The sequence below is a fragment of the Seriola dumerili genome, unplaced genomic scaffold, assembly GCF_002260705.1.
Source record: "Seriola dumerili isolate Sdu_G_001 unplaced genomic scaffold, Sdu_1.0 BDQW01000073.1, whole genome shotgun sequence".
NCBI lineage: Eukaryota > Metazoa > Chordata > Actinopteri > Carangiformes > Carangidae > Seriola > Seriola dumerili.
The window spans coordinates 7,737,658-7,759,155 of NW_019174328.1; the positions used below are offsets into that span (position 1 = coordinate 7,737,658).

The 21,498-nt window shown below is 41.4% G+C and overlaps 2 protein-coding genes across 3 annotated transcripts; one reads left to right on the top strand and one right to left on the bottom strand.

Annotated features, from left to right (window-relative positions):
- Nucleotides 1-8,152, top strand: msh6 (mutS homolog 6). Its single transcript, XM_022743630.1, has 10 exons — nucleotides 1-354; nucleotides 1,754-1,965; nucleotides 2,089-2,261; nucleotides 2,476-5,050; nucleotides 5,606-5,889; nucleotides 6,037-6,154; nucleotides 6,250-6,339; nucleotides 6,471-6,625; nucleotides 7,317-7,516; nucleotides 7,638-8,152. The coding sequence occupies exons 1-10, from the start codon at nucleotides 92-94 to the stop codon at nucleotides 7,717-7,719; spliced, it is 4,152 nt and encodes a 1,383-aa protein (XP_022599351.1). The 5' UTR covers nucleotides 1-91; the 3' UTR covers nucleotides 7,720-8,152.
- A 1,157-nt stretch (nucleotides 8,153-9,309) lies between these two features.
- Nucleotides 9,310-19,612, bottom strand: fbxo11 (F-box protein 11). 2 transcript variants are annotated; one of them, XM_022743632.1, is made up of 22 exons: nucleotides 19,301-19,612; nucleotides 17,145-17,269; nucleotides 16,949-17,030; nucleotides 15,959-16,100; nucleotides 15,529-15,658; nucleotides 14,909-14,992; nucleotides 14,694-14,826; nucleotides 14,496-14,602; nucleotides 14,303-14,414; nucleotides 14,087-14,193; nucleotides 13,689-13,826; nucleotides 13,165-13,382; nucleotides 12,895-13,075; nucleotides 12,606-12,728; nucleotides 12,337-12,422; nucleotides 12,085-12,161; nucleotides 11,819-11,962; nucleotides 11,548-11,658; nucleotides 11,242-11,349; nucleotides 11,023-11,131; nucleotides 10,830-10,928; nucleotides 9,310-9,600 (listed from the first exon to the last, which is right to left on the bottom strand). In XM_022743632.1, the coding sequence occupies exons 1-22, from the start codon at nucleotides 19,392-19,394 to the stop codon at nucleotides 9,471-9,473; spliced, it is 2,640 nt and encodes an 879-aa protein (XP_022599353.1). In that variant the 5' UTR covers nucleotides 19,395-19,612; the 3' UTR covers nucleotides 9,310-9,470. The 2 variants fall into 2 exon arrangements, with proteins under 2 accessions (XP_022599353.1, XP_022599352.1); XM_022743631.1 differs by having other exon boundaries at nucleotides 15,959-16,103.
- Nucleotides 19,613-21,498: the final 1,886 nt, after the last annotated feature.

A 21,498-nucleotide genomic window follows, 5' to 3' on the forward strand; every position in this document is an offset into this window, starting at 1 on the left:
GCTGTGTAGCTGGATGCTAGGTGATGCAGAATCACTGTCGTAAGGTTTATATAGCTAAATTCAACGACAACAGCCTTCAAAACTCGCACATATGGCGAAGCAAAGCTCTCTTTTCAATTTCTTTACCAAGTCTCCGCCGCCGGTCTCCAAACCGAAGCCTAGTCCCTCTCCGACCGAGGCAGACCTGCCGTCCTCCGTGGAGAAGTCCAACTCTTCTCCGAAAGAGCAAGCTAAACAGACACCACAACAACAACCGGCCAAGACCAGTAAAGTAAAGCCAAAAAGTGATTCCAAATCCGCCAAAGGGGGGTTCAAGAAACTGTTTGGCGACAAGGCTCCAACAACCAAAGAAAGGTGAGTTAGCGCTGATTATGTTGGGGCGGTGTAATTGCTGGAGCCACGTTAGGTACCGTTTTCCTTCTTCCTGCTGAAGACTGTCTGCAAGGCCCCACAAAGACTTAACCTGTTTCTCCGATTGTAAACGAGGTAATGCAAAAACAAACGAAATCATCCGATGCATTTTATGAATAATATAAAAAAAGAGAACAATGACTTTGTCGACTTTGAAAACCTACTGTTTCTATTGCTATGGGTTACTTTTCTCATGTTCATTTCATGCACTTAATTGTATCAACATGGATTGCAGAGATTAAAAGGGAGTTTTCCTAATGATTACTAATGTCATAGTTGACACTGTGTAGATTATCTTTGGTTGACACCATAACATGTGCTTGTTTGGTGATTATTGTGGTATTGGCTCTGTTTCACCCACTCCTCCTTCCCCCCTCCTCCGTACGCTCTCCTCAGTAAAAATGGGTGTAGCTTGGATCTGTATCCACTAGATGGCAGGTAACATGTTGTGTCTCCAGTTGGAACAAATCTAAAATCAGAGAAAATAATTAGTAACTCTCGCTGCAGTTGAATTACAGAGACAGTAATACCTTTATCAAATTATCACATCTGTTATTCAGAATTTTGGCATTAATATTGAGTGCCTTTTAAGAAAACATTGGATATGAAAATGCAACTGCATGTTTTAAATCAAGACATGAGCATGAACTTTTTCAGGGCAAACACCCTCTAACATTAGCTCCCAAGAGTTTTAAGCCAAATATGAGTAAGTAGCTTGTTTACTTTGCAGCACATGTGGTGGGATGTTTTTTCCAGTTGTGTGGATAAATGACAAAATTCAAAATGACTAACTGCTTTTCAGTGCTGCAGTGTTAGTACAATCTGCCCTGTAATCTAAAATGTATTTTTAATGGCTGGTAGCCATGCCATGGTGGATTAGATGACCACAAATACTGTAACTCAGTCTAGAGCTGAAAATTATTAGTCTACCTTTTTCCTCTTTATTATTTGTGTAAATTACTTTCCAAACTATATTGTGGAAGATTCTGTGGTTTCAGTTTCTCAGCTCTGAGAATTGGCTATTTCTCTCTGTTTTAATGTCATTATAAACTTGGGCTGTTGCTCAGACTAATCAAATAAACGTATGTGTATTTCATGGCATTTCCATATTTTTTGGCAGTTGGTCAATCATCAGGAATTAGAATTATTATCACTTTTAATGGTAATAGTCATTAATTGCGGCTTAACTCTGTCCTGTCATAAAGGGCTCTAATACTCACAGGATAATGCTTAACTTGTAGTTATACTTTGAGTCATATAATTTGGTGAATAACAGATGCCTGTATTGCTCTGGGTCAATAGATTATTTCCTATAATGTGTCTTTGTTTTAATTACCTCCAGCAATCCCACATCTTCACTGCCATTCAGTGCCGGTGCCCTTGTGTGGGCAAAACTGGAGGGACACCCCTGGTGGCCATGCATGGTGGTACCCCAACCTCTGACTGGACAGCAGATGAGAGGCCGCGGTCGAGACCAACGCATACATGTCCATTTCTTTGATGAACCTCCTACTAGGGGATGGGTCAGCACCAAATATATCCGAGAGTACCAAGGTTGGTAACATTATTCCCATAATAATGATAAAAGAAGAAGAATAGGAATATTAGAACTTTTATGCGTTACGTCTTTTTTTGTCTGTTGCTGTTGAATGATAAGTTTGTACTCTGTTGGTTCAGGCTCCGACAGCAGCGATGCTAAAACCGGCGGGGTGTTCTTCAGCGGGAAGCCTGTAATCCGCCATGCAATGGAGCTTGCTGATGGAGTCATGTTTGACAGCCCAGAAAAAAGATTGAAGATACCCCTCTGCACAGACCCATCAGATGAGGAAGAGGATGATGAAGAAATGGAGGTGACTTTGTGTTTATGTGCAGTTAGAATGTTGACGATGTGTAAATTAAAAAGCCCACAGTTTAACTAAAATGTTTGATAAGTTTTTCTTGTTACTAAAGTAATAATACATATATCACTACTCAGAGTAGTTCAGAGTAAATGTCTTAGATCTAATCAGGTCAACAACACAAGTTACATACCGTCATTACTCTTCCTTATTTGTGCTCTGTCAGCTTGACAAGTCGACACTGACTGATGAAGAGCTCACTGATGAGGATCTCCAGAAAAATGAGGAAGTGAAGTCATCCAAAGTCAGTCGCCGTTCATCCCGTGCGTCAACAGAAAAGAGCAACAAGGCCAAGCGCCGTCGCATTATTGTAGCCTCGGACAGTGATGGTTCAGATGAGGAATTCAAACCAGAACAGGCTGCATCCAGCAGTGAGGATGAAGAGGAAGAAGGAACGGTCAGTAGTGAAGAGGAGGAAGAGGATAGCACACAAGAGTCAGAAGTAGAAAGCCCCGTCAAGCCTGCAAAGCGCAAACGTCCTGAAGAAAAGCCTGCTAATGCAAAAGCCAAAGTATCCACCACACTGTCTGCTGCACCGAAACGAGCTCCACCAGCTGTCGCAGCCGACACAAAGTCTCGCCTCTCAGCCTTCTCTGCCCCTGACAGCTTTGAGAGCCAGGCAAATGGTTCAGGCTCCAGTGGAGGTACAACAGTTTGGGACCATGAGAAGCTGGAGTGGTTGCAGGATGGCAGGAGGAAAGACAGAAGAAGGCGGCGACAGACAGAGGATGACTACGATCCTTCCACACTGTATGTGCCTGAGGATTTTCTAAACAGAGTCACTCCTGGTATGCGTCGGTGGTGGCAGCTCAAATCGGAGATGTTTGATACAGTGATTTTCTACAAGGTGGGGAAGTTTTATGAGCTCTACCACATGGATGCTGTGATTGGAGTCAACGAGCTGGCGCTGACTTTCATGAAGGGGACCTGGGCGCACTCGGGCTTTCCAGAGATCGGCTTTGCGCGTTTCTCAGACGTTCTGGTCCAGAAAGGCTACAAGGTGGCTCGAGTGGAGCAGACGGAGACCCCAGATATGATGGAAGCACGCTGTAAGACCATGGCTAAACCCACAAAATTTGACCGTGTGGTGAGAAGAGAGGTGTGCCGGATTATCACACGTGGTACCCAAACGTACAGTGTGTTAGACGGTGCTCCTTCAGAGAGCCAGAGCAAGTTCCTGCTGAGTTTAAAGGAAAAGGCTGAAGAGGAAAGCTCTGGCCGCTGCCGCACCTACGGTGTCAGCTTTGTAGACACGTCAGTGGGTTATTTTCATGTCGGTCAGTTCCCAGACGATCGTCACTGCTCACGCCTGCGCACCCTGATAGCACACTTTGCTCCCGCTGAGGTGCTCTTTGAAAGGGGGAACCCATCTGTTGAAACACGCAAGATACTCAAGGCCTCTCTGTCTTCTGCTCTGCAAGAAGGGCTTAATGCGGGGACACAGTTCTGGGACGCGCAGAAGACTCTTAAAACCCTCTCAGAGGAAGACTACTTTAAAGATACCACTGGCAAGAAGCAGGAGACTGGAAACAATCCTCTTCCTCCTCTTCTAAAAAAGATGACCTCTGAGAGTGATTCACTGTGCCTTACTCCTAAGGAGGGCTATGAGCTGGCACTGTCAGCACTGGGTGGAAGCATCTTCTACCTGAAGAAGTGTCTGGTAGACCAAGAGCTGCTCTCCATGGCCAACTTTGAAGAATATGTCCCTGTTGATGTAGAGATGGAGAAAGCTGCTGGACCTGCCAGTTTCTTCGCCCAGACTCGTCAGCGAATGGTCCTGGATGGAGTGACTCTGGCAAACTTGGAAATCTTTCAGAATGGGTCAGGAGGAACAGAGGGGACGCTGCTGGAGCGCTTGGACACGTGCTCTACCCCGTTTGGTAAGAGGCTGCTGAAGCAGTGGCTCTGTGCTCCTCTGTGTAACCCCACATCCATCAAGGACAGACTGGATGCGGTGGAGGACCTGATGGGAGCCCAGGCCCAGGCTACAGAGGTTTCAGACCTGCTGAAGAAGCTTCCAGATTTGGAGCGTCTCCTCAGTAAAATCCACAGCATTGGCACTCCTCTGAAGGGCCAGGACCACCCTGATAGCAGAGCAGTTCTCTACGAGGAGGTCACCTACAGCAAACGCAAGATAGCAGACTTCCTCTCAGCACTGGAAGGTTTCAAAACTATGCAGGAGATCATTTCTGTCCTCGCTCCAGTTTCAGGCGAATTTTGCTCCACGTTGCTCCGCCAAGTCATCAGTCTGAAAAGTGAAAAGGATGGCCTCTTTCCCGACCTCTCGGCTGAACTCAGGCGCTGGGAGACGGCTTTTGACCACCAGAAAGCCCGCACTACTGGTGTCATCACCCCAAAAGCTGGCTTTGACCCCGAGTACGACCAGGCTCTGACTGGGGTCAAGAACTGTGAGCGAGAGCTGCAGGTTTACCTGGACAGACAGAAGAAGAGACTCGGCTGTAAAAACATGGCTTACTGGGGAACTGGGCGAAACCGCTTCCAGATGGAGGTGCCTGACAGCGTCTCGGAGAGGAATATTCCTGAGGAGTACGAAGTGAAATCTACAAAGAAAGGCTGGAAGCGTTACGTAACAAAGGAGAGTGAGCAGCTGTTCTCAGAGCTGCAAGGATTTGAGGAGAAGAGGGATGCTGCACTTAAAGACTGCATGAGGAGACTGTTCTACAACTTCGACAAGAACTACAGCAACTGGAAGACTGGTGTGGAGTGTATGGCAGTGCTTGGTAATTATATCTTTTTTTTTTATTATTGTTGTTAATCAGCATCATTTTATTGCAGCATGGATCAATCAAATAGGTGAAGTAATACTTTATATTACTGCAGTACAAAACAAAGTGCTGTCTTTCTCATTCTCAGTGTAATTTTTTAATTTGTAATTGTCTCAGAGGGAAACCCCCCCTTTTTTTTTTTTCTTCTGAAAACAAGCTGGCATCGCAGGTGTATGCTCTCAATACATTTCCTGCAGATGTTACTGATATACCTGCGTGCATTTGAGATGATGTTGCACCAGTCTGGGCATACTTGGTTAAGTTGATACTCATTAGTTTAGTATGCTCCTCACATAGTTTGCATAGTTTATTACTGATCTCTGGTGCACTAACATAATGTTCTTTATGTGTTTTTCTATCACTGAACCATCCCTAAGCCACAGGTTTGGTTTTATTTATTTAACTTATTTAACAGGAGTTTAACATAGAGTTTTAAAGGATGACAGATTGAATTCTTAATTCCTCTTTACTTTTACTTCCAGTTAATTGTCTTGTTTTTTTGTTTCTCAGATGTACTGCTGGCCTTGTCACGCTACAGTCAGGGTGGAGACGGACCGATGACCCGGCCACAGGTGGTGCTCCCTGAGGGTGACGACCAGGTAGCGACCTTCGTTGACCTCACTGGATCCCGACACCCCTGTGTCACCAAGACCTTCTTTGGCGATGACTTCATTCCTAATGACATCTTCATTGGCTGCCCTGGTAGTGGTGAAACTGATGAGGGTAAAGGTCACGCCTTGTGTGTCCTTGTCACAGGGCCAAACATGGGTGGAAAGTCCACTCTCATGAGACAGGTGGGTCACTTATGGATGTATGTTTTATTGTTTTCTCCCTGTGTATGAAAAACTTGATAGGATTAAGTGATGGACTGGAAATAATGCAGGTCTGTTTGATATCTCTGTTGGCCCATTTTCTTATGCAGCTTTGCTCTTTATATACAGTGTGGACTTGTGATCATCATTGCTCAGCTGGGTTGCTATGTTCCTGCCGAGAGCCTGCGCTTCACACCAGTTGACAGGGTCTTCACCCGGCTGGGAGCCTCAGATCGTATTATGGCTGGTAACATCACAAACCCCACTTAACAAATGTTATGTAATGATCTGAGCTTCCACTTCATGCACTAAGCTTGTACTATCAACTCTTGTCTTCTGCAGGAGAGAGTACCTTCTTTGTGGAGCTAAGCGAGACTGCCAGCATCCTGCACCATGCCACTAAACACTCGCTCGTGCTCCTGGATGAATTAGGTACGTCTTTGGTGCTTATTACGGCTGCTTCATAATGCCAGCAAACATCATAGGAATTCTCTTCGGCACCGTTTTCCTCCTGTGGTGGTACGTTTGTGGGCTGTAACTGTTGAGCTGTGAACTGTTTGCAGGAAGGGGCACAGCCACATATGATGGCACAGCGATTGCCAGTGCTGTTGTGAAGGAGCTTGCTGAGAAAATCTGCTGTCGCACCCTTTTCTCCACACATTACCACTCCCTGGTGGAGGACTACGCCAACAACCCTGCTGTGCGGTTGGGCCACATGGTGAGTACAGCAATGCAAAAGAAGCAGGAGATGAAAAAAGCTGTGACTAAAATTATTATCCAGGGAAATATCTTCTAAATTGTATTCGCTTATTGCATCCTGTCTATTGTACTTAATATGTGGTGGAGCCAGAGTCAAATTTCTGTGCAGACAACCTGGTTATCTGTTCCACCCTTCGTACAGTGTATTACTTTACTTTTTTCTGTCACTTAATCCTTTGGTACAGAAAATGAACTCTATGAAGTCATGTTTGTTGGTTTCACAAAGAGCCTGGAGGGTATTGGGTGCATTTCTTTCCACAGTTATTTGTGCGTATAAACTGAAACGATTCCCTCAAGTCAACAGAACAGAAACTCTACAATGCAGCTGTTTTCTTGCTGTTATCATAGTGGGGACTCTTCTAGCCACGTGTAACTTCAGTTCCTGTTACTTTACTAACATTACGTAAATAATTTGAAGTAATTCTGTGCACATTAGTTGTTTGTTTGTTTTCATCATACTAATTTCTTGTGGATTATGTATGTGCCCAAATGAATAATTTCCCTCTTGTGCTGGGCAGGTTCTGTAGTCTCCCCCAATGAACTCTCACAATGTGCAGTAAAGTGCCATGTGTCCGACTGTTTTTGTGTATTCTGGATCATGTGCAATGCCCTGGTATTAATTAGATTGTCTGTGTTTTGTTCTTTTTCAGGCGTGCATGGTGGAGAATGAATGTGAGGATCCAAGTCAAGAAACCATCACATTCCTCTACAAGTTCATCACAGGTGCTTGTCCAAAGAGTTACGGCTTCAATGCAGCTCGACTCGCCAGCCTGCCAGAGGATGTCATCCAATCAGGACACAGGAAGGCCAGAGAGTTTGAGAAGAACACCGTCAGCCTAAGACTGTTCAAGTATGTATTTATAGATCAGTTAATGCATGTTGTTGTTGCCCCCTCATGTGACTGCAGTAACACCCTGGTGTCTGTAGCACCAAAGCTCTGTTGTGATTTCCTCTCCCCTTCTCTCTTGCAGGAAACTCTGCCAGTTTGCTGAAGATGCCACACTGGACAACACACACTTTGCTTCACTTGTTCTGATGCTCGACAACATGTAGTTAGTAAAACATGATTTGTTCTTGCTGAATTTTTGTTTTGTCAGCACTTGAAAAAACACTACTGTAATGATCTAATAAAGTTTATTCTTTAAAAAAATGACAATGTTTCATCTAGGAAATTAAACCCTTTTAATTCACGCTAGCGCCTACATAACGGTTATTGAATACTTCACAATATATTAAGTCTAGATGTTATGATACATGCATACATTTCAGTCTGTATGAGAACCCACAATCACCAGTACACATGAATTGGGAGGGGTGGGAGGACTGGGGGCAATGAAACCATATAGCGCTGTATATAGATACTTGTCTCAGCTTCAGTAGAGTAAAAGCCTTTTAAATTCTCCAGCAACATTGGCAAACAAGGGAAAGAACATCAAAATTACCGGTGCTTTCACAAGACTTGTTTTTTTTTTTTTTAACCCTAATCCAAGTAAAAAATTAAATCTGTCATATAAAAGAAATTCTATATCTTAACAGGCCAAGAAGCAGCATTTGTGCCCGTATACTGATTCTAATACAGGGTAAGATGTCTATAGATTATGTAATCTACTTGACTGATGAATCAATGACAGTTTCTCAATGTACCACAGAGGGTACAACCATCCACATGTCCTTAGATAATTTCCTTGCAGATGTATAATACCCTGACCCAAATCAGCAATGTTTTATTTGATAAATAAGTAAAGAGGAGGCTGTATCTTACTTAGAAACTACATCACTAAATTGTTATACAACTGCAGCCTTGAATATAAATGCTAAATTTTCCCCCATTGCTTTTTCCTTTTAAATTGGATCTCTCGTGACAAACTGAAAATATGCATAGATTATGTAAAACAGACTGAAATATAATAGTTCAGCTTCCTTACAAAGACAAACAACAATGCTACACAAGTCTTGTGAAAGCACATTTCAGCATCTATTTTTCTGTATTGCAAATGTAAAATGAGTCAACATTGCTGGAGAAAATGTTTAGTGTTTTCCTCTCTTTTCTCTGATCTCTTTCACAGAAAGAAGTTAGATACTGCGACATGAGTATAATTACAGCAATTCTAGGGTATAATAACCAAAAAAATTAACACATTTAATAAAATAAAGACATTCAAGTACAGTAAGATTTTTGCATGAAAATACAAAACTACACAAAAAGCATTAAAATCAAATCTCAACAGTTGTCTTGAGGGGGTGAAAAAAAAGCTGAAGTGCTAGATCATTTTTCCCGTACATATCATACGAGCACGTCGGTTGCCCAGTGATGGAAGCATTGTTGTATTTGGGGCCTTTGCCTCCACATGAGAAAAGTTGTGCCTCTTTTGACTGAGCATCTGTCCACCATGGGGCTGTACATGACTGCAGTATCTCGTTGTTCCTCTTCTTAATAGCAGATGAGCCTGTGGCTTTTTGTCCGTCTCTCATCAGTTTCACTTACTTGACTGAAGCAATGCACCCACAAACCCTGAGTCAGCTGCTCTTCTGCTCTGTCCCACTGATGTCATCTTTTTTGTCAAATAATTGAAGAAAAGAAAAAGCGAGGCATCCATAATCAGACTTTTTTTTTTCTAAATGTCTCCTTTTAGCATATTCATGTCCAAGTCTTTTTTTTCTTTTTTCTTTTTTTTTTTAAAGTCACTGTATATGCTCTGTCAAAGTGAATCTGTATTTTAGTTTGGATTTACTCCTCCAATGCACAACTCAAAGTGTCTTATGTCCATTACTGCTGAAGCACAAAAAGACCTTGGGTCTCCAGCTCAGTTGTGCTGCAGTGTATTGGACTCTATAGGAGGAGCCGAGTCATACAGTGTGTCTGTGTCGTGAGTCGGCTCTCCAGCTAACGTGCAAGGATTTGACAGCGTCCCTGCACCACAGTCACAGAAGAATCTGCAGGTGGAGAGGGAAGAGGAGAAATTATTACATTTATTAAGGTACAAAGAAGAAAATACAGTTGGCACAATATGTTGCATCAATAAATTCCAGGAAAAAAAACATCTCTAGGGACCAATTGATGTATAAAACTTAACTGGCAATCCTTTGTAAATATATATGTTGTTTTAGTAATATATGTGTACAACGAGAAATATGTTGAGGAATTAGTATTCATGCAGTTTAAAGTGGGAGGGGAGCTGCTGTATTTGGTAATTCAGTTACTGAGATAAGGTTTTGTAAATTGAGGAATTTTGTGCGATTCTTTGATATGCAATTTAATATCTTCATTTTGATCAAATTTCAGGTTAGATTGATCATTTGTATTCCATGTAACCTCTAATACTCTTCACGGGTCATTTATTAGATACATAAATCTGTCACTTTGTCCAGTCAGTTAGGTGTATATATTAGTTGACAACTAATGCCTACGAAAGAACAGGTTTGCGTTTGGTGTAAAGCTCAGTGTTTTCAATGATGTCCAATGGGATTGATATCTGAGGATTGTGGTGGTCATGTTATTAACATTTGGCCTGAATGCTTCAATCATTCCTGGATGATTGGTGGAGGATGTCAATGCACTGAAAAAATTTCCTTCACTCCCACTGTCTTAGGGAGGCAGCCAAAGTTTCACAGATGGTGTCTCACTTCCATCAAATACAAGTGGTAAAATATGTCTGTGAGTGGGAGGGCCTGAGATCATTTGTTATTGCCTGATTTCCTCACTGTCTCCAATACAATGTGTTGATGGGGTGTCTTTTGTTCCGGCTGTACACCTGTAATTCTGCTCATTAACATAATTTGAGTTCTGACTTTGAAATGCAGCACAGTGCTCAAACCTGCTCTTCTGACCAATGACTGTATATAAAGATGGACGACATTACAGCTCCCCAAAAAAGTAACAACTGTGACTGAATCCCGATTGGGTTGGATGAGGAAGTGGAGATGCATCGTCCACCTTTGTATACAGTCATTTTTTTTGACGCTCATGATGATGCCCTCTCTGAACTCTGTTAGATCACGCTCTTATACATCAACAAGTGGAACCAGTAATGCAACAAAAATGTGGTTTCATGCAACTGTTTGTGTGGCGACACGTGTCAGAGTGTAAGGAAATAGCCAGGGTTTATTTTGGTCATTCAGGGTCACAGCATTCATTTGTTGTAATACGAGTCAGTAAGACTGACCTATCGTGTCTGATGAACTCCACATCGTGTCCTTGGTGACACTTCTTGATGCAGTTCACGCAGATGGCGTTGCGGTCTGTTGTGTTACAGGTGTGACACCTGTGGAAACCCAAATTGTGTTTGTTAACAACCACAAAACACATGAACAGTTAAGGATATTCTAATCACTGTAACTGAGTGTAATGTAAATTACCTGTAAAAATCGTGCATTGGGTAGCTGGTGTAACTTGAAATCTTGTACAGGCACTGACCTCTGCTCACAGCCTTTTCAATTGCATCTTGATTGTTCATTATTTTATTATCTGGAGGAAAGATAGCAGAATTTGTAGCCTACAGGTTACTCACATTTGGATCTGGCATTTCAGGGTTTGTCAAGAAAAAGTGTCAAAATCTTTGTGACCTGTGAACATACCTTTCATAGTAACATTGACACCAGATGCAAGAAACAATCCCCCAAAGCGATTGTTGAAGATCTGATTGCCCTCTAGGGTCGCTGTGGCATGATTGGTGATCTCAATACCTAGCGGTTAAAAACAAAAACATGGGGTTAATATTACAGTGCTCCTGCTTCCCATTAGTGAGCATACTGTACCTCACTAAAAACTGTATGTTTACAGGCATATTTGTAAGGATGTTAAAAGGCCATAATAACTGAACTCAAACACCTCTTTACAATTTTGAATGATGACAGATTACAGCTTGTGCACATGTGACCCACCTGCAGCGAAGCCGTCAAATATCCTGTTTTTCCGCAGGACGGGGTGGCTATTGGTGCTGATCAAGACTCCTGCTTGGGCATTTCTGAAGATGTCATTTTCCTCTAACAAACCTGAAGACAGTAATGAGACTGCTGATTACACAAACCACTAACATGAAAATTTAATTTTTAATTTAATTTGTAAAAGGTGCCTAAATTAAATCATTTGTAAGGATCAAGTCGATCTATGTTGAGACTTTTGCCACTTTCATAAAATAAATTGATTAGTTACCTCTTCCTCCATTGAATATACAGATCCCACCGTCTCTCCCGTCATGGATCTTATTCCTCCGCAGTGTGGGGTTGCTGTCTGTCTTGATCCACACTCCTGCCATAGCGTTGTCAAAGATCTCATTGTCCTCGATAAAGCCTAGGCCTGAAAAAGAAAAAAAAAAACACGCTTTTACGTTTCATCAAAACAGTAAACGGGAAGAGAACTGTTGTCACACTCACGAGCTGATGAGCAATGACCACAGAAAAGACTTCTTTGCTTCTCACCTGAGTTGTAAACCAAAATGCCTCCGTTCTGGCCTCCCCAGATCTTGTTCCGCCTGATCTTGGGATTGCTGCCAGTCCTGTCAAAGAAACAGAGGACACACGAGGGACAGATGATCCACCGCTTCACTTATGCTAAATGCATTTCCTTCCCTACTGAGCCCTCTTAACATCAGGACAACTGACTTTACTGGGACATTCATCTGTTATGAACATATCCAGACAAATTTTGTGTCATTGTTATTTTCCACACACCTGATTTGAACTCCAGAGTACATGTGATTGTAGATATCATTGTCTTCCAGCACACCATGGCCATTGTCATAGAAGTAGACCCCAACCTGTTTAAATAACAATGAAAACATATAAGGTCTCATTTATTCATTATTCATATCAGTTTAACTACATCACATCAGGAAACAGTATGCATCTCATCAAGGTTATGCATAGAACTTGTTTGTTTCTGGCTTGTGATTTTACATGTATTTCTCAATATTAAACTTGTAACTGTCCTGTAATCTTACCTGCTTCCCGCTGTGTATCCTGTTCCTCCTCAGTACTGGCGTGCTGCCTGTTGTCACCCACACTCCTGCCAGCGTGTTGCTGTACACCTCATTCTCCTCTATGACGCCTTGTCCTTTTTCATGCTGCGTGATACAGAACCACCATACATTACTCCTATGTTTCCAAAATTATAGCATAAGAAAGCTGAAGAAATGAAAACATACCAAGATATAAGACTATTTTGTTAAAAAACACTGCAGTTGTAACTTTATCGGTTTCACGGCGGCATATGTTTTTTAAATTATTTACCACGTATATGCCGCCATGCTGGCCATCATGGATTTTGTTGTGTCTGACAATGGGGCAGCTGTTCGTCCTGATCTGGATTCCTGCCAGGGCGTTACCGTAGATGTCATTTCCTTCAATGAGGCCTCGGCCATCACCAAAAATGTAAACGCCACCTTGATTGCCATTAAAAATGGCATTGCCCCTGTGTTTAGACAAAACAACACATTTCAGGACATGATAAAACTGTGTTTCAATTTAATATTTGACATTTGGCAGCCAGGCCACACTGACCTTATTGTGGGGTCACTGTTAGACGTGATCCACACCCCAGCAAAGTTATTTGCATAGATCTTGTTTTCGATGAACTGGCCGCGGCCCTTTTCGTGGACATAGATGCCCCCCGTCTGACCATGATGAATCTCGCAGCGAACCACTGTTGGATTGGCGTACGCCTTCACCTCAAAGCCGGCTATGCGGTTCCTATGGATGTTACAGCTCTCAAAGTAACCCTGGAAATGGACAGATATCGAAATTACTGTGTGTCCCATGGAAACACTGTTCAATCCATGGTTAAGAACTTTGTGTAACCAACCCTTTACACTTCCACAATAACCACACTGCATACACTGTATACATGTACGATGTTAACACATTCCTATAAACATGAGAGCATACAACTGCAGTGACACCACAACTAAGGAAGCTCTTGAAAAACGTTCACTTCCTGTAATAGTTCAAAAAAACTACAACTGTCCATGAACAAGTCAACAACACTTTTTGAAACAATAACCAAACACGAGTAAGTTGTATCTTACCATGCCGTGGTCAAACGTAAAAACACCCACGTCTCTGCCGTGGTGGATGTGATTCCGTCTGATGATTGGATTTCCATGGTTTTTCACCCAGATCCCAGCCAGAGCGTTGTTTGAGATCTCATTGTCTTCATATATTCCCTGAAAAATGAACAATGTTGACGTTAACGCTTTACACATTTTCATGTCCACTTAAGTTATTTTTATCAGTTTGTTGTATTTTATCACACTATTATTTCAACCTCACATGCCAGGAGCATATAAGAATTGAGAAAGATGGGTCCTTTCACTGTTGTTCAATTAGCTTATGGGAAGCCTAGACACCCAACTGTACAATAATAGGGACGCTGACACATGCCTTCACGTCTCAACATAATACATGGGTGAAAGACGTGCGTTACCTGTGCGTGGTCAGTGATGTAAAGACCAACATTTTCACAGTCACTGATGTTACAGTGCTTGATTGTGGGACAAGCACCCTGGCCGCTGACACAGACAGCGGACCCCACTGAAACAAGCAGGATAGATTTATTAGTACACCAATATCCATGTCAAAATATACCAAAGAGTGCAATTCCAGCACAAACATATCCAGTCATCGGATCAAAGATCATTACCTGTGCATGTGCTGCGTATGATGCAGTGGTCGATGATGGGACTGCAGTTGACTGTAATCTCCAAGCAGTGGTGTGCATTATGGTGCTGGGCGGATTTATCATCAGGATTGAACTGCAGTGGACACAAAATCTGTTAGCAAAAGCTATAACTTCTCGAGCGAGTGTGCATATTAACCTTTAAGGGTCATCTCACCCTAATGGTCATGTATCCAACGTAAGCATCTTCTGAGCCTTCCATGAATACAAATGTAGAGTCTCTGGTATTCTCAATGATGACTTTCTCTGCTACTTTTCCAGGAGCTACACATTGATCAGAAAGGTTGAATTAGAGACGAGAGTAAACAAATGTACAATCAAACAGAAGAGTAACCGTGACTTCAGACACACATACCAGCTCCGATCATAGTGATTGGTGACTCGATGTAGATCCATTCGTCTGTATAAATACCAGAGTGGACGAATATCAGGCCGTCAAAGTGAGGCTCCTGACCCCCTCCAAGAGCATCCTCAATGGTGTCATAGTACTGGAGAAAACATCACAAGTCAGGTGAATGACAGGCAGGGGGACTTAATACTAATACTTAATACTGGAAACAGTTCACTTACAAACATGTTATCTCTCCCTTTGTATCTGGCAGGATTACTGTAGAAGTGTTCTGCGAAGCCTGGCTTAACATGTGCTCCTTTATACTGTAAGAAAATATTCACATGATTATTCACACGCTTAAGAAATGAATAATTCACCATGAACAAATTCAGACTACAGAGATATTGCACTGACATTGCATTTTGAACAAGATGGGGGGGGACATTTTTCGTCCCGTGAAAACGATCCTAAAGGTCAATATATCGCAAAGGAATACAATTTAAACACATAGTTTTCTTCTACACCCTGCTTACTGAATGTCACCATTATGGCCTGTGGTGCTGCCCTTTCACATGACATTAGCTGCCTGTACACAGGAGGATTTAAAGTCACACAGATGGGAACGGCAAAGTTAGTGCCACTACATATATCTACCTTAAAGGCCATAATAACCATGAAGAGTAGTGCTCTGTACCAACAGCTGTCTGCCAGTGTCTCATTTGCTTCATGGTAAAATATGAAATCAGATGGTTTTATGATGGTGAAAAATATTTGTTGATTGAGAGAAAAAGCAAAGATATATCAAGCAAGACTTTTGTAAGATCACAGTGAATCAGAGGGCCCACAGGAGGTTCCATACCAGCTGCTGAAAACTTTCTTTCCACGGGTTTGGCTGCTCATACTCTTCTGGGTTGATCTGATAGAACTTCCCTGCCTCAGGGTGCATCATGGGTCGCGTGTATTCAAAAACTTCCATGTACAGCCTCTTCCTGAAACACAAAGGCACAATAATGATTAACACCATCCTCCTCTAATTTGTGGTAGATTTGCTCAGTCTCCAATACACAAGGTTTTGTCAACAGACTCAAATCAAACAAGTAGCTAAATTGGACTGTTACTGTAACTGCCCTCAGGACATTTGAACTAAGTTCTGATAAGAATATTTATAAGATACAAAAGTTAAAGCTCCTATTTTCACTAAACACACACAAAGGAGAAAAATAAATATCATAATATACTGATCAAGAGAAGGGTACCCAACACTACCAATCTATTTTAACATGTCTCACCAGAGGATGGGGTCATTGGCCAGCTCACTGAAGCGTTTGCAGACACACGCAGCACGGCACAAGTCCTGCTCCAACAGGTACGAGAAGATCTTTAGCACCACCTCGTCTGGAAGCTTCTCCTGCAAATACTGCTCTGCTGGAGCTGCTGGGAGGAGGATGACCACAGAATTAGATTTAAATAGGAAAGGACAGGGTTTTGGGTGGGGTTAGACAGCAGTGTGCATACTAGTATAGTTATATCCAGATCACGTGAGATCTCTTCTTTTAGTATCTAACTTTAAAGTAAGGAGAAGGACATTGAACAAAAAATGAATTCTGAAGAAAAATGTCACATTTTCTTCATGAACATCACTTTGGTTTTAAAACAAATTATGTGGCGCAACTGTAAGCACAGCATGAGGGAACATGACCAATTTTTTGACCATGTACTTCGACACCACAAAGCCATGTATGTTAAGTGCAAAGCCAGAACCAAATGCCATGCAATGGCTGCTTTGGCTAGAACTACACAGTATGAGAAAGAGTCCAAATGCCACAAATAACAGAGTTATAATTTCCACTTGGTAAAATTCATGGTGCTGCTTCATGTCTTTACCAAAGAGGTCTTTAAAGAGATGATCTCACAGGAGATTGATACCATACATATAAATCATATTGTATAAACAAGGTCTATGCAATACACAGATCTCCCATTATGAAAATGAAAGTAAAACTTCAAATTTTACAGTATGAAAAAAATGCATGTATTCATAACAGATTTTGCACCAGCAACATGACACTTTGTGTGATGCATTAACTGCCCACTACTAGTTAACATGAGAGACAAACTGTACATTTTGTCCTAATAGTGCTTTCATTGTATTGAAGGAAAAGTAATTCATCCATCATAAATTAACCCCACAATCACCCCTCACAGCCTATAGGAAACACGATGATGAATGCAACTTTGTGGAAGATACATTTCAAGTCAAGTAATGTGCTCCTAATTACCTGGTAAATCTTGGCACTTTCCTGAAACTCTGGGACGCTTAGGTCGGTGTCCAAAGTTGTCTGTGGTTGAAGTGGAAGCACCCTGTGGATTAAAAAAGTCAGAGGAAAAATTTAACTGTTAATTAGTGTTTCTTTAAATCAAATCTTTATCTTGTAGGCATTTCTACAATCTTTTAAGGATGTCTGGTAAATATACCTCCATGTTGGTCTTTGTCGGACACACTGTTCTCTTGGGTAGAGACTTTCTTCTAAGCTGGTAGGGACTATTCTGAGCTCCTGGACCGGATTCTTCTGCGACCATATCTGCAGGAACGTCCTCATCTACAAAAGGTGGAAAACATAAAAATGGAATAATTAAAATGCTATCAATTAAACAAATACAAAATACTGTATGATATGCAAGAGAAGGAAATCCAAGAAAATGTGTTTCTGATGTATTTTCAACAGCATATTCATGATGTAGCATTTTAAATATGCTTATTAAGAATTTGAGTTGTCTGTCAATAGTAAGCAATACGACTAAATAATACTAGTATAGTATGCATTCACTTGTTGTCCTGAAGAGCCCTCAAGAATGTGTAGCCTCATATACAACAATGGGTGTATTTTTTAGATCTTTCCTTGAACAATAAACGTGAATATCAACCTTTAACTAATTGTTAATCATACTAACTATTAAAATTAGAGCTTTCAAGCAATAAATTGACTATAATAAGCAATACATTGTAAAATCAGATTAGCTGAGGTAATTGCCTAAACAGTATTTATCATACAGGTCACAGGACAAAACCAAGGAAAAACAAAACAGTTTTGTTCATTACCTGCTCTGTATGCTACAGATTGATTACAGATCATATCAAGAGAGGATTCAATTATCAGAAAAACAAAACAACCATAACATCACCCCTGAGCTAAACCAGACATCTATTTGTAAGCCTATTCACCATGGCATGATGAGTTGATAGCTACCCCAGATGGGAGATGCAAACTGTCTGCTTGTTGCTCTGGTTGCAAGGATAACTCTCCCCGGCTACTGGGCCAGTAACCACTACAAACACCATCTATGAAACAGACTGGGCCAATTAGAGCAAATTCTCTGCAGATGTAAACTGAAATAATGTAAAAGCTCTCCTGCCTTGTTCAGCTGAAACATACACATATCATTTCACAGTAAATATAAGCTATTATATGAAAAAGGCTAAGATACTATTACCAACCAAACTATCATTTACTAATTCACTGTCACGTTAAAATGACAACTGAGCTATGCTGTTAACATCTGGACAGAGAGAAATAAGTACCATGTTAAATCATGCCTGGATAAATTAACTGAGAAAGGGAGAAGCACTACAAATCTACAATCTGCTAATTAATTATCAGGATGAGTATGACGATTGTTTTGTCAGTATTATCAAGTTATTACTTTAGTGTTATATGTTTACAATTACTCTTATGAGAAACAACAAGTAAGAGTTAACCCTCTGCTGCTGATTGCCATTCAAGTGATGCCATGAGATCCAATATCACAACATGTCACTAGTCCACATTACAACGTTTAACCAGGTTCAGCAACCAACCTTTACTGTTTATAAATTGACTGGGTCTCTCGCACTGGCTTTCAGCCATAGCAACTATGATTTGAGAGCATCTCTAGCTAATGTTTACTTTGAAAAATGCAGTTAATATTCGTTTACATTACACCGTCGGTTATCACACAACGTTGCTGGAGAAAAACCAAAACATTATATGCCTGAATTGCAACAGTAACGTTACTACACTGGTTACAAGCATTATGCCCCTGCGCTGACATTTTAACGTTGTAAGGTTATGAAGACAGGCTTTTTTGAAAACACCAGGACGCAGATAGATAGCCAAACATGCTAATAATAACAGCTAACTAGCACAGGCTAGGTCCAGTTAGCATGCTACGACAACTGGCAAAACCACTTTGTGTATCCTCTGCGTTTGTCACCCATGAACGGGCAAAACCATTGTCTACAGCTTGTCAGTTTCACCACGATTGTAACGTTAGCTGATAAAAAGTCAAATTCAGCAGCGATACGAGGCCAGGCAAGCAAAAGAAAGGCCGACTCGCTGCAAAAATCAAGCAAAACAAAGCGCGGCCTGAATGCTAGGTACACACACAAAAGCCTCGGTGTTTCCTGGCTGCACGGCGACCCTTTGAGACTGCTATATGCTCCCCACTGTTTTATCTCAACAGCCAACGTTGCCCTAATGTACGTACTACATATGGCCGTAAACAACACTTAAATCCGTGCAATCATAAAACAAACAGTTCAACTCTAATACTAGCTGTTTGACAAACCGTTCAGTAATGCTAGCTAACGTTACCTCTTTCCTGGTGGTTCCTCTCCGGCTGCACCGGGCGCGGCCTCGATACTCGCCTAGGTCTTCTGCTAACGTTACTTGCTCTGACGGAGTTCATTTGGGGTGTTGTTAATCTTGAAGAAATGTCGAAGCCTTCACAGCAGAAGAGGCGACGCAAAGCTCATCATCTATGTCTTTTTCTTCAGCATTGCACGATCTGCCATGTCTAGCCGTGGCTTCTGGAAAACGTATCGCGGTGTGTTATTCCCGTTCCCCTGCACTGGTGTTACGTCTAGCCCCGTTCTACTGTAGCAGGAGGAGCCATAACAGACAAGCACAGTCCGTCAGGCCTCAATCACATCACATGGGAGGACTTCTTGCCTTCACGTCGCTTTCCCCGTTCACGGCGGTCTATTCAATAGTGATTTCACTTGTACTATCTGAGCATCCACCATGGGAGAAGCTGCAGTTTGTCTCAGCAGTGGTCTACCTACATACTGGAGATGAGTGCAACCCCTATAGATGGAGTACAAGCATCAAGGAATCCAAATCTTCCAACATCCTTTAATCTAACAAACTGCTATCAGTTATTATTCTTGCATGTGACATCAAAACACCCTATAACACACAATATATTTTGTCTGATTGTGATAATGTGACTCTAACCACTGAGGGACCAATCACAGATCAATGCTTGATTAAAAATTATTTCAGCAGATTATTCAAATTACTCTAACTTTGTTCCTGACCAAGCTGCACATTCATAGTTTACTAAGGTCTAAATTTTGTCAGACAAAATCAGAAACCTGTTCAAAATCATTTATCTTTGGTATAACAGGTGGCCAACTCCATCATAGCATGACAAAATATGTGTTTGTTATTGGGTGTGGATTGTCTATTGTGTTGTGCCAATTGAGTGTTTAATTGAGTTGTGTTCAATTAAGTGTCCTACTACTCTAATTCAACCTTGCTGTCCTTGGCGATTGGCAGGAATCCATTCTGGCTGTGGAAAATTGCTTGAAATCTGAGAAAAATAGATAATTTCTCCACAGGAATCAAAATGTGTGATGATTATGTAGACATTGTATGAAGTGAGAGCAGTGAGAGTCAGTGTTTTGGTGACAACTTAGTAGTGAACCACTGTTCCTTCACATTTAGAGTATCCCATTAAGCTAGTTTTGGTATATGTTAAGGATGGCCGCTTCATGCTGGCTGCTTGCCATGTTACAACTGTCATACTGACCTGGATAAGTAATAAGATGAACGGATGATTTATTATTCTATGTCAAACAGGTTCAGTCAAAACATACTCCAGTCTTCACAGGTTCTGCTGCATGGAACATTTTTCATCCAGTGCAGATATGCTGTCATTTTCCTCTGCTCTGTTTCAGACCTGTTTACGCATACATTCAAAACCATGCACAGCCCAGTGAACAAAATCCGGGTGTTGTATCCTGTTGCAAATATTATGACTGAGTGGAATCCATTGATAGACATGCAAGGGCTCTAAATGAGTGGACACCAGTTTACAGACTTACCATGTCCTTAATAATTCCAGTTTGTGGGCCATTTTAAAGTCTTTCAATGAAAGCTGGATGCTCAGAATGTTGTCTCATGGCTAAGTGTTATGTAAATTCAAAGAATTGTCACTTTCTCTATGTAATTGTTGAAACAGTATCACAAAACATCTTTACTGAGTCTTTGTTCAGTTTGTTACTGAACTCTGTGAGCCACATCCAATCCCTCAAATCCAATAAACACGGATTTTCCCTCAGTGTTATTCACAGTCCTTGTGATGTGATACAGCCTTGGCTTCCACATTGTACAGCAAATGCATTCCTACTTAATATTACTGAACAAATGCTATGATGTAAATAAGAAAATAGTAATAAAGCAGCAAGAATAAATGACAAATTATTTTATGCAAAGAATCAAACTTATTTCTAATATTCTATACATCATAGGATTCCCAAACAATCCCCAACAAATGCAGGTGAAATGGTGTTTGACATATTGCAATTTGAGATTCTGGTACTTTGTCTGATGGTGGTGCTATTCGGCATGACCAAATGAGAACAATGAAAGGGTCTTGCACACAGATCTTAGTCCAGATTAAACACAATACATGAGAAATTTTGCAGAACTCAGCCATAGTCATTTTATTATTTACACATGTATTTTTCTCCATATGACATGTAAAATGTCATCTGTGAAAAATGTAT

Excerpts from the sequence above, each read along its gene's own strand:
- fbxo11 (XM_022743631.1), bottom strand. The coding sequence starts at position 19,394 with ATGAACTCCGTCAGAGCAAGTAACGTTAGCAGAAGACCTAGGCGAGTA. Across the intron at positions 16,104-16,948 it reads AAAGTGCCAAGATTTACCAG|CAGCTCCAGCAGAGCAGTAT; the intron begins GTAATTAGGAGC and ends TCCTCCTCCCAG. Across the intron at positions 12,729-12,894 it reads AGCATGGCGGCATATACGTG|CATGAAAAAGGACAAGGCGT; the intron begins GTAAATAATTTA and ends TGTATCACGCAG.
- msh6 (XM_022743630.1), top strand. The coding sequence starts at position 92 with ATGGCGAAGCAAAGCTCTCTTTTCAATTTCTTTACCAAGTCTCCGCCG. Across the intron at positions 2,262-2,475 it reads AGGATGATGAAGAAATGGAG|CTTGACAAGTCGACACTGAC; the intron begins GTGACTTTGTGT and ends GTGCTCTGTCAG. Across the intron at positions 6,340-6,470 it reads CGTGCTCCTGGATGAATTAG|GAAGGGGCACAGCCACATAT; the intron begins GTACGTCTTTGG and ends AACTGTTTGCAG.